Source organism: Pezoporus occidentalis, unplaced genomic scaffold (genome assembly GCF_034315485.1).
Source record: "Pezoporus occidentalis ecotype Australia unplaced genomic scaffold, CSIRO_AGI_Poc_V1 ctg140, whole genome shotgun sequence".
NCBI lineage: Eukaryota > Metazoa > Chordata > Aves > Psittaciformes > Psittacidae > Pezoporus > Pezoporus occidentalis.
The window spans coordinates 7,765-20,196 of NW_026913210.1; the positions used below are offsets into that span (position 1 = coordinate 7,765).

Below are 12,432 nucleotides of genomic sequence, written 5' to 3' on the forward strand. Positions count from 1 at the left end.
GCCTTGCACAACACTCCAGACCATGCGGACTCGCTCAGCTGGACAGTGGGCACGAGCCGCTGGGTGAGATTTGGCACCTGGATTGAAGCAGTGAGGGACAAGAGTCCATTGCTTTCAGATGTCACATTCCATCCCTCGAGGACCTCTGAACCCATTGTGCAGTGATGTCACCATCCATCAGGCGGGCACATCCTGATGGTTTCTCCCAGCATGTGTTGCTCTGCGAGCAGCACTCTGGCCCCAGCACGCGCATCTGCATTAGTGCAATGCCGCTGCACCTTCAATCCCCTGTAGCTTGCCTTGTGCTGGGCACTGGTGCTGCATGCCTGCCACTGAGGCCTCAGCCACATCTTCCTCAGGCATGGTCAGGTTGCGCTGGCCGCGGCAGAGGTCTCCTGTCACATGCTGATGGGAAGTATCAAATGGCTTTCCTCTTTTGCTGTGCTTGTGTATGTGGCTTTTGCCTTACCTATGAAACTGTCTTCATCACAACCCCAAGTTTTCTCACGTTTACTCTTCTGATTCTCCCCCCATCCCACCATGGGGGGAGTGAGCGAATGGCTGCATGGTGCTCAGTTGCCTGAGGGCCCCAAGGGCCATGTGGCCTTGCAGCTGAGCCCTCATTTAGGTGCCTGTGGGCCCCTGGAGCACCCCGTGGAATGCCATGGGGCCTGGCTCATTGCTCATGCAGAGCCTCTATGCCCCTACTTGGGCACGATGGCTGCACAGGGCTCCTGTGCCATGCACAGGCTGCCATGGGGTCTGACCCAGTGCTCCTGCAGGCTGCTTTTGCCGTGGAGGTGAGCCCTCTGGCCCTGCTGGCCTCCTCCGTGGGGCCTAGCCCTCTACTCAGGCAGCGTCTGTTTGCCCTGCTCTGGCTGCCATGGGGCTTGGCAAGGCAGTCAGAGAGAGACAAAGAGGCCCTGAGAAACCCAGGGCAGACCAATGGTGCTCAGCTCAGAGCAAAGAGGCCCTGCACGAGCCTGGCAGGATGACTGTGTTGTTGCTCTCACACACAGGCTTCTTTCTGCTCTTCCAGCCTTGCAACTGCCATTGCTTTTCCCCTGGTCTTTCGGTGTATCTCCTGTCTGGGACCACAGGCAGGACAGAGGGCCAAGATGAAGCCTGATGGCTGCTGAGCAGAGGGGATCACCTCTGCCTTCCCTGGTTAGGGGAGAATGAGGGGAGAAATCCCTGAGAACAAGTCAAATGCTGCCTTTGACCTCCCATAGGAGGTCATAGCATTGGATAGATCAGAACAGAATAGAATCAAACTGGATTGAGGAGAACAAATGAGATCAGAATAGAATAGTTCTGTTTGAAGGGACTTAACAACAATCACCTAATAGCTAACCTCAGGTTACTGATTGCAGAAGGGTTGCACCAAAAAGGACATCAGAATATCTACTTTCATCTTTTCCAGTTTCTGCATTATTGAATCTCCCCAGCTATCTCTGCTGGTAGAAGCAGGAGCATGGCAGAGGGACTATGCCACAGGTGTTTAAGTTGCACAGGCAGCTGAGAGAGAACAGAGAGGGACACATTCATTTTGCTGGGAAGCAGCTCTAGAGGCACTCGAGTACAAGCACTGGAAGCACTGCAGACGTGCTCTCTCGAGTTAGGTACAATCTGAGGGCATGTGGAAAGCATCTCCCAGGCAGCACGCTCCCCCTTCTTGCAGTACGCACACAGCTGTGTGTGTGAATCACTAGCTTTTGCTTCTGACCAAGAAAAGACTCAGAGTGCCTGGGAATGTGAGTCCCAAGTAAAGTAACCAGCCCCTTTGTGGTTGGATTTAATGACCGAGCGCTGAGCTAATTTGGCTCCTAGGGACTGTAGAAGCACACAAGCCAATGCACTTCTCTCTCCTGGTGGGAAGCTGGTTTGATGCCTTATTACTGTAATTGCCAAATACATCAGTCATTGCAGGCTGTCTCCAAGACTTCATCTTCTCTTCATCCACTGCTCAGGAAGGATAGCCAGCCTATTTTGACAATGCTCACAGAAAAGTGCTTGGGATTTGTTTATTCTGGACTATGTCTCTGGGCATCCTTGTTCCTGTCTTTCTTTAAAGGTAAGCTCATCTGTGATTGTCTGAATTTAGTTTGTTTTGTAATTTTTGTTTGGTTTGTTTAATATGTTTTTCTTTTTTTTTTTCCTTTTTTTTTAAATTTATTATTATTAAACACAAGTCACATCCCACTACTTTCAGGAAGACTTGTATCTGCTTCTAGTTTTAATCTTGTTAAAGTCCAGTGCTGGTTCCACAGAGTTTTATTACCAGTGCTGGGCACCTTCTTTTAAGAAAGGATAAGGTGCGGGCATTTTTTTAAATGAAAAGTAACTAATTTTCACTTTCAAGAATGAATTAAAATGATTGTTTCAAAAGGAGTATGTTCTTGCTCTCCTTTAAAACTGAGCCTGTCATTTTTTGGGGGGGAATGGGAAACTATATCTCCAGGCTGTACAGGATGGCTGTGAGAACCCTATAAATCTGAGTGTGAAATAGTGTCGTTCTACAAAGGAAAATAACCTGAAGAAAATTTTTAACTGTTTACTTTCTGTGTATCATTTGGAAAGATTTGTACATAAATAAATTTGTGCATAAATTCATAAATTTACTATTTCTGGTTTGTTTTTCTCTTCCAGCTTTTAGTGTGTTTAATAAGAATCTTTCCAGGCAGTGATAGGTATAAGTTGGAAACATCTAGTAAAAATAATAATGGACTTCTGTGTCACCTGTGACCAAGCTATCTTCTGAAGTCTCACCATGTTAGAAACAAATATAGGAACTGTGTGATTATTCTGAAACATGGAGGATTGCAAAGCTAATAATAAAGAACTTTAAAATGAGAAGGGAAGGTAAAATAGTCACAGTCCTGAAAGATGTTCAGGATTCTGCACAAAATATGCTTTTATTCCTCCCCACAGCTGAAACATGCATGTCTTCAGCGACTATAATTTCTCAAACTGGGTATTCCAGGTGTGGGGAACCATGCCATAATACTCACTATTTATGCATAGAGAAAAAAGGATTGTCTTTTTAAAGCAGAGAAAGCAGTCCACATATATCAGAAGCACAGGGGCATGGTAAAGTTACCTGTATGTGATGTTGCATTGGACTATTCATGCATGCAGATAATTCCTTATTAGTTTACCTGAATCTGCAAAACATCCATGTATTTCCTTATTACAGCTCCGCATTTCAGCTGCCTAATGTAGCAATGGTATTCCAGAAAATTATTTCCCTACCTTGCTAAATTAAGGACCTTGCTGTCTTTGAAAGGCATCTCTGTGCTACTAACAGGAAGGTGGTAGCAGCTAGTTATGATATAATTCACTTTGTATGCAGTCCCATTTGAGCATTTGTCTATCATGTAAATAGCGCCTTTTAAATACTGGCTATCGTTAAATCATCAGGGGGAAAGCTTAGTTTCTCTAAAGTTTCTTATGAAGACGTAAAGCGCTTTTACAAATAGTTCAGAGGATTTTTTTCATTAGGTGCTTTTACCAGCAGTTTACATGTATGCAATTTTATAGGCAATCGCTGAAGCAGAATAAAATGGACCTCTGATTAAGGTGGTCTGTATTTGACCTCTTCTTTGTGGGTGGTTTTTGTTGTTTTTTTTTTTCTTTTTTAAGAGAAGGAAAAAAAAAATGTAAGAGCCTTCTGAGTTGTTCAGTTGGGGCAGAAGAGGAAGAAGTCAAGATGATCTTAGCTTGTTATTGGTAGCAGATACCAGTAAGCTTTTAACAGTAAACTCCAAATGAACTCTCCCAGGATTTGTCAGAGAACCCACACAGAAGTACAGAAAGTCCATTATAACTAACATCACTCTCACGTAGTGCTGAGTTGTTTCAACAGAATTGATAATTTCTTAACTGAAACAATTTCTCATTGAAAATTTCTTCAGGGCTGTTTGACAGAGAATTGTGTCAAGGACTAGGTAAAAAAACAAACTAAACCAAACCATGGTCATTTCTTTCAGTCCTTTCCACAGCTTTCTGCTTTCACTGGACTCTGCTTGCAGTGCTGCTAGGAGCCCTGCTACACATTTAGTTAATGTTAGGTCATTGCAGCCCTCCTTCCTGAAGATCCTGGAGCTAGTGATGCTTTCATGGGACATGGATCTTAGGAAATACCAGGAAACTGGCTTTCAGCTTCCCTGAATTCCAGATGACATCTCTCAGAGCCAGACATCCCTTCTAGGCCAGGTGCAATCCTTGAAGGAGCATCCAGAAAATTTAAGAACCCTGTGAGTCCCAGCAGCTACATAACAACCTCGGGTGGAGTGACTTGAAAAACCTGCTCCAGGGAGAGATTGAAAGGGAGGGATTAGACTCACTCCTGCTCCTTTTTCTCAGCATAGTGCAGTCTGGGATCCATGGAGCAGATGACTCTGTAAGGGAGTTCTCCTGAGAAACATGTCCCATTGACCACTTGAGCACCTAAGCCTCTCTGAGGAGCTCAGTGCACAGGCATCTCCTGGGTTTGAACATCCAGGGAAGTTAAAGGCTCACTTTGCTGGTCTCAAATAAACCCATGCATTCTAATTACTGGGCTTTTGTGTCTGATAGCTGGGCTTGTTTTCTTTCAAGCAAGGCCACTAAAGTGCCACACATGTCACACAGAGTAGAGTCAGATGTAGGTTCTTTGCTCTGTGTAGCCTGACATCAGGGTCAGACTCTGGCCATGTGGCTTTGAAAAGTCTGGCAAAGGCAAATTGAGGACAGAGCCTCTCCTCTGCAGTCAGGTGGGAATGTAAGTGTTCAGCAGTATGGGACAAATCTTATGGCAGGGGATGATGCGAGCAAGCTAACCAGCTAAAAGATGTAAATTATGAAGTTACTCAGCCTCACTTGGTGTACCCAGCTGGTACAAAGCAGTTTTTATTTGGCTCAGTCAAAAACCGGAGTTTAATTCCTGTGCTACACTCATTTCATATTTTTCACAGCTTTGCTGATTTAGGTGAGCTCTAGTGACCATATCAGAACACAGCTGGTGATCTCTAGGAGCAGATCCTCACAAAGATAATGTTCTTGGTTCACTTCCATGCAAGCAGGTGGTGTTTCTCCAGCAGCAGTAACACTGGCAAGACAGTCTCAAAAGGCCAGATTCTGCTGCCGAGCTGCAGTTCCTCTAATATGAGCTATATGAGTTATTCTGAGGTGACATGAGTTTAGAGATAGGTGTAGCAGGAAGAATCAAGGTTGGTTCTTAAACACCTTTATATGGAATCTAAACTTAAGGCCTCACTTAGGTAGGACTGATGAAATTGCAGTGAGCTATGTTAATCGAACTGGTTTACTCCAAAGGGACACTGTGGAACAGCTGTGAGAAGTCATGTGCCTTAACAGAGTACAATGTAATGCCAGTGGTAATTTAGGTGGTTGGTGAAGGAACTCCACCATTAGATCTCTAGAACCAGGCGTTTAAGTTAGGTCACTTAAAATCTTTAGTACGCTTCATTTGTCTAAAGGCTGCATTCACCTTAGTTCCTCACATTCTCTATGTTAATGCTTTGAGTTGTATCACCCCACTGATTTTCAAAGATACCAATGAAGCTGAATCAAGTTTAAAATAGAAAAGATATGGGGAAGACCTTTGCTTGTGCAAGTAGGTATTTTCTTCTAGATTGGCTAAAAAGATGCCGCAGAAGCATCTTGCAGAGATGGAAAATTACTGCCAGATCTCTGCCATTGCTATAATAACTGGGAGCAGAGGTATGAGAGTCTCATCACCCTGGATGCTGAGGGCACGCTGGGGCATCACATATGCAGGGAGTCAGATGGAATTTAATGTAATTGTCATAGCACATGCCTGTTTTGAGGTGTCACTTTGCTCTGTGATCAAGAACATTAGTGCAAATGCCTCTGTCAACACATTTGAGGCAGGTAGAGTCCTGGGCGAATCTTTTTAAGATTATTTACTGTGAACTACTGTTTGCTAAGGTAACTTGCTGTACATGCTAGCCTTCTGAGACTGACTTTTCAGTTCAATGTACCAGACTTCATGTTCAGTCACTAATATTCCATGTGCATGCACTGGCACAGCTCTGAGGCTGATCTGTATTATCATAGGCACAGCTGCAATTGTGCAGCTGGCCCAAGCTTATGAGAAGGTGCCAGGCTCCAGGATAGTTGGAGGTATTTCCATGCACATTTGCTGATAGTAATCCAGCTAAATCTTCTTGTGTTAACTCTCCTCAAATCTCACTAAAAAAAAAGTTGGAAGGTCCAGAAAAAGTACTTGGGCCCTGACATCCCCAGCACCTATTGTTATGTGCACCTATTGTTATTGGTGCAGCATGCTGCAAGTAGGGAGGGATCCAGAAGCAGATACAGTGCACGTAAAAGTAGTATCCATCTGGTCCTTGGGATGATGCCAGTTGGTATGTTGGAACATTGGAATGGTAAGTTAGAATGTTGGAACGCTCCAGTGTATGATGTTATGTTGGAACCCCCTGCCTTGCTCCAGTCCAGGGGGCCTTCTGATGGTCTCAGAGCAGAAGTTACCATTCCAGGCACAGGATTCATGTTGTAAAGACAGCTTCAGACTTTTTTTCTCTCTCTCGTTTGTTTTCCTAAGACATGTGGAGGAGCACATGAGTTAGTGGTGGTGATATCATATTGGATTATTTTGTCAGCAATTCTGAATTTTTCCAAGCAGTGAAAGAAGTATTTTATGTCTGTGTTGTATAGTGAGAACAGTAAGCAGCAGCATCCCTTTCACACCTGTATGATGAAATAACTCTTTTCAGAATAGGTTACATCAGTCACAAACCAGGAAATACTGCCATCTGAACACGATTTTCAAGGGAATATGTGTACTTAAATACCATTCAGTTTCTCCCTACATCCTAAACAAATGGTTAGTGCAGCATTTTGTTTGTGTGTGACAAGCAAAGAGTGAGATTTATAGTCTCTCTAGCTCTAGGGTAGATTAAAGTAGATCAGACTCCTCATCACTCCTGACTTGGTCATTCAAGGATGCCTACTGTCTAGAGATCCTGCATAATCTAATTAAGGAAGAGAGCACATCTGCCTGAGACAGGTAGGGCTAGCACTGGCAATCAGTAGGATCCATGGGAATGAAAAAGGTATACAGGAGTTTATTGCTGGTTTGGGGCACACTTCTGAACACACACAGCTTGTAGAAAGAGGTTTGCATATCAAGTCCTTTCTGCATTGAGCAAAGCAGCTGATAACAAGACCAGAACCAGATGATGTGTTTGGAAATAACAGTCTTCCCACATGGGGCTTGCAATTAAGTCAGTAAATTGCAAATAAGAGAACTTGTAGTCAGCATAAGTACTTCTGCATGTCAACAGTGAGGTGCAGGTGGCCTGTCCTGCCTTGCTATCAATTAGCTTTGCTCAGTTAGAGAAGCTGTGGTTACTAGAGCACTGAAGCAGATGTCTGCAATCCTTGCCACCTTCCAGAAATGGATGTCTTCAGTACTTAGGGAATCCTAGAGTGTTGCAGAGAAATCCACAGTCCTCATTTCTGTACTTAATGCAACATAGATTTGGACAGAGAAAGGATTTAAAGAGAAGGGACAGGCTTAAGGAGATATCATTTCACATTGAGGGCTCAAACAGCCTAAGTCAGTTTGCAAATTGGGCTGACAAGACTGTGCACTGTATTCCTTGAAGTTCAGCTGTGACTACGTGGAAAAATCTCTGGTCACTTACATCTCCACTATGCCAAACGTGACTATTAAGTTGTAAATTGGAAAAGGTATGTCCCTGGCAGCTGAGGTGAAAGAGAATCTTGTCTATACAGCTGGTAGCATAGTTTGGCTGGAAGGGACCTCTAGAAGTTGCCCAGCCCAACCCCTATTCTTAGAGCAGGTACAGCTTTGTTAGGCTGCTTCCTAAGAAGTCAAGCTGGGAAGACCTCCGGGGCAGTGGTCTCCCCTCTCTTCAGCGAAACAAAAGATCCCACAATACCCTGGCAGTGCCTCATGATGCAACTTGTATCTGATGAATGCTGTAGTGCAGATACACTAATCTGATTAGTGCACATTCCAGAAGAGTCTGGCTCCTTCATCATAGAGCCCTTCCTCATGGCAGCTGAAGGCAGCCAGAAGAGCACCTCCTTGCTTTCTCACCCCAAGCTGATCAAAGGCCTGTCTCCATTTCTCATCAGACATGCTGAGCTCCAGCAGTGGATTGTCAGTGACCTCTGCTTGACTCACTCCACATGGTTAGTGTATGTCTTGTGCTGTCCTGGGGAGGCTTTATTTGGCATGGAGCTAACTGTGTGTCATGCATTGTGTCTCACTGATGACACTGCATGAATATAGGCTGGCTGTACAGGATGCTGCTGCTTAGTGTTTTCACCACCTCTGAGTCAGTAGGTCTGGGAAAAAATAAAAAACAGCCCAAAAGTAGGTGATATAATGATGCAGAAAATATATTCTGAAATTCTTAGCCATCCTGTGTTCTTTTTGAAGAATTTCCTCATCTTGAGTCTGCAAAGTGGCAGAGCAGGTCATGACAAATGATGGAGTACATTTCCTTGAATATTGTGTCATTTTAGAAAAGTCATCAGCAAATTGAAATCTAGTTTAGGCAGCTGTAACAATAGGAAGATGAGATAAAAATTGAAATATATAGTTAGGTGGTTTACAGTTGTCAATGTTTCAAGTTGCAAGTAGGCAGTAACTTTGAATTGGAACTGTTCTTGTTCAGGCTTCAGGCTTCAGGCACAATTTGTAAAAGGCAACTGGACAGCATCAAAAGCTCTAAGCAAAAAATTTGCCTTTCTAATGTAGACAAACAGCTGTCCTGCAGCATGCTGTCTGCAGCAGTGTTTCATTCAGTCTAAGCCTTCTAATGTAGTCTCCAAAGATAGTTATGGTCCCCAGTTGCCATTCACTTTGTAACTCAAATTTATTGGATTGGTATCTCAGCCCAAGCATTTCAGCACCCCTGCCGTTGTCAGATCTTCTTATGTGTTGCCTGACAATGACAAGGAGAGGACAGGGTGATAGAGAAAGGATAAACCAAATGGGAACAGGTCTGTGGGTAAGGAGAAGAGACATCCTTCTCCATAGAAGACCTTTTCCCAAGTGGGAAAATAATTTCCCCTTTTTGGGTCAAAATGCTCTATCAGGCTCAGGAATTCTGGAGGCTGGGGAGCACCAGAAGGCAGGCCAGACAGCACAGGGTCACTTCCTGCTGTTCAGGCTACTTTTGGTCTCAGAGACCAAGCATCCTGCATCTACAGGCATTGTTACTGTATCACAAGATGACAATTGCACTCCACCTGGATGCCAGTTTTGTTTTAATTTTATTTTGTTTGCATTGACATAATCCAGGAGCATTAGATTGACATTTCCAAAGCTTTAAATCAACAGAGTAAAGTTAAGACAAAATCAGGCTCCCCAGATCATCATTATCTAGAAGTACATCATGTAGTTCATCTCTGCTCTTAGTCAGGATCAGTGATTCAGCCAGTGCAGGTTTGGCTGGCAGGGTGCAGCAAGGAGAGCCACATATTTCATATCCCCACTGATCCCAACAAACCCAGGATTCAAGCACTGTACCTGAGAAAAAGATTAGCATTCAGGATGCTTTTAGCATTCTAAAACCAGGCAGATTAAGGCTAACCAATGCTCAGTTGTTACTGAGAACTTGTGACATTCAAAGTCTGGGAAAAAAAAAAACAAACAACCAAATAGCTGTACACTTTATGAATCAGAAAATGCTTAGCCATTTGTGCCTTGCCTGAGCCTTGCAGCCAGTGCAACTCTTACTTTGCTCACAGGCAACAGATGAGGCTTGAGCAATATGGGAAGAAGACAGGAGGAGCCATCACTAGCCTAGCCTATTTCATCGTTGGTACCTTTGCTGCTTAGTATTGCTATGCAATTACAGCTGGTAGGCTGACAAGGCAGAAGTTCATTGTTTGGGAAGTTAGCCATTTCTGGGATCATAACCATTGCCAATGACCAGCACTGCAGAAGGAGACAGAGAAAGAATCACTACAGTATCTTTGAGCATACTGGATGGTTCATTTGCACAATAATACTCTCTGTAACAGTTCCACTTAAACCTGTGCTCTGCGTTGTCCAGAGAAGTTAAACAATATCCCCACTGCTTTGGTAACAGCACACTGAGGCAATGGTTTTGAGGCTTCCCTCATCTCTGAACTATGAAAAAAGGAACAAACTTTCCATGCCTAGTAAAAGCATGTCTGTGACTAAGGAATAGTGCTTAGGAGAACTAATTTTGTGGTGTTTTTTATCTTTGCTCTCTTCATATGTTGGGGACAGAATTACTTACCTTTCTCTTCCTGGGAGGTTAACATGTCTTCCTCTTCCTTCAGGGTCCTGCTGACCCTGATGTGGGCTTCTTTGTAATTATATTGTATATCTGATATTTTCAGTATGGGAAGTGGAGCCTGAAGAACTGTGTTGCACAGTAAACTGAAAATTTCATTGCAGACTTTATCACTGTTATTATCTGCACTGAGTTTAGGAAGAAAAACCTCTTCCTAACTTCTCAGCCCTGATGAGATTTGCTTATCTGTTTTCACTGAAATCATTATTACACCTGTCTGTTCACATATGGCTTTCCCAAATCTGAGCTCCCCACATGTGCTTGGCATGGTGCTGAATGGGTTTTTGATGGGAAGGTGCAAATTCACTGTGACCCTTTTCAGAGCCATCTGTGAATGCTGTGCAGATTGCCATGGTTACCTCATTGACAACACTTGGTGAGCGAGGTCCGTAGTGCTTTCCCAAGGGCTTTCCCTTGATTTACTGGTTTAGGTGCTGAAACGTGAAGAGATGTGACAAGCTACTCTGCAAGCCAGTGGGATTGGAGAGTCCAAAAGCTTCCTCCAATACACTGATGACCACATCACTGATATCTCACTTTTGTCATATGATTTTATTTCTTTCCATTGACTTCCATTACTGCTTGTCCTCACAAATCCCAGGAGGACTGATGAGTCACCTTCAGGCAGACACAGCTTTTTTTAACAAGGGGAGTCCTTTCCACCATTGTTCCAACTCCCTTCTCCTGTGCTTATTCCACATATGGTATTGTAGTAATTCAGTTATATTGCATGGAGCTAACGTAAACTATCATTATACTAAAAATACAAGTGTGGTTTTTTTTCCCTTTTTGCCTCTAGCCAGTTATGTTTCTGACTTGGAGCAATAACACAGTTCAGATAACTATCACACATATGAGAGGTATCCCACTGTTAATATCTTAACATGTGTTTCTTAAACATGTGTTTAAACCACGACACATACATACCCCAGGCTTTAAAACATCTGCACCATGCCAGCAGGACCAAAAATATAATCCCGGCCTCTCATTATGTAATGGCCTATATTCTCTTTTTAGCATATTGTCATATGCCTGAAGTCTTTGAGATGAAACCTTTCCTATCTTACCCTTTAATACCAGTCTCTGCTGGGAGCTCTTTATCTTCTATGAAAGAACAGAAATGGCCAATATCAGGAAGATTAGGTCCTTTTTGCCTAGGAAAGCATGGCATTTCACACATTCCTCTGGCTGCCTGAGTTTTGTGTGTAAGTTGCAGAAACAATCTGCATAGCGAGAGCCAAAGATTAGAGTCAAAGATTACCCATAAAGGAAGTAGATTAAAAAGAGGTTTTAAATGAGGGAGGTATTCATATAAACAACATACAAACACACAGACACACAGACACAGACACACAGAGGGCTGAGGTAGCTGATGTGATTCCACTATTTCTTATGTGGGTACTCTTCCCAGAAGGTGTGATGGCATGCATTTTAAATCAAAGGACATTGAAAGAAATAATGCTTTTGCAGCCACAGATAAAAGCAGCAAAGCAGCACATAAGAACAAAAGCAGATGGGACACATCTGTGTCTCTGCAGATTAAGTGACATATGGCAGTGACATGCTTTACATTCTCAGAAATCTGCAAAATATACAAAATAAGGTGGCTTGTTTCTTATAGCTACCAAAGCACTGGAACATGCCACATTTTTGAAGGTGCTATTCCAATTCTTTATGCTGATGAAGTTGCCTGTGAAGCAAGCTGCTTTTTTTTCGATACTACTTCTGTTACTTCCCCCATAATTCATAATTGCATATAGTGTGTGTGCATCTTCCTGTGATGATTCTATTTGTACTCCCAAAGAAATTGCTAAAAATCTCTATAAAAGTACAGTGATAAACTAAAAAGAAAATAAATAATCAAAGAGGAGCTATGACAGAAGAGCTGTTAAGTTAGGTTATTAGAAAAATGCTAAAAGGTTCAAAGTTTTAGCTCTAATAACTATAGGTTGTTGTAATGGCTTTTTGCTCTCTGAATGTTCCAGTTATAACAAGATTGTACACAGCAAAATATAACAATACTTTTCAGTATAGTGACACTGTTTTTTTAAAAAATGCCTGAACTCCACTTGATTTGTTTTAG

General features: G+C 43.0%; 1 protein-coding gene across 1 annotated transcript in view; it reads left to right on the plus strand.

The window, feature by feature from the left end:
- Positions 1 to 1,363: 1,363 nt before the first annotated feature.
- The window catches only part of LOC134159117 (neuronal acetylcholine receptor subunit alpha-7-like), a 56,139-nt gene continuing 45,070 nt past the window's right edge, over positions 1,364 to 12,432 (plus strand). The window contains exon 1 of the mRNA XM_062609728.1: positions 1,364 to 2,074. Coding sequence (XP_062465712.1) covers positions 1,888 to 2,074 — 187 coding nt within the window. The 5' untranslated portion in view covers positions 1,364 to 1,887. The remainder of the gene's footprint in view (positions 2,075 to 12,432) is intronic.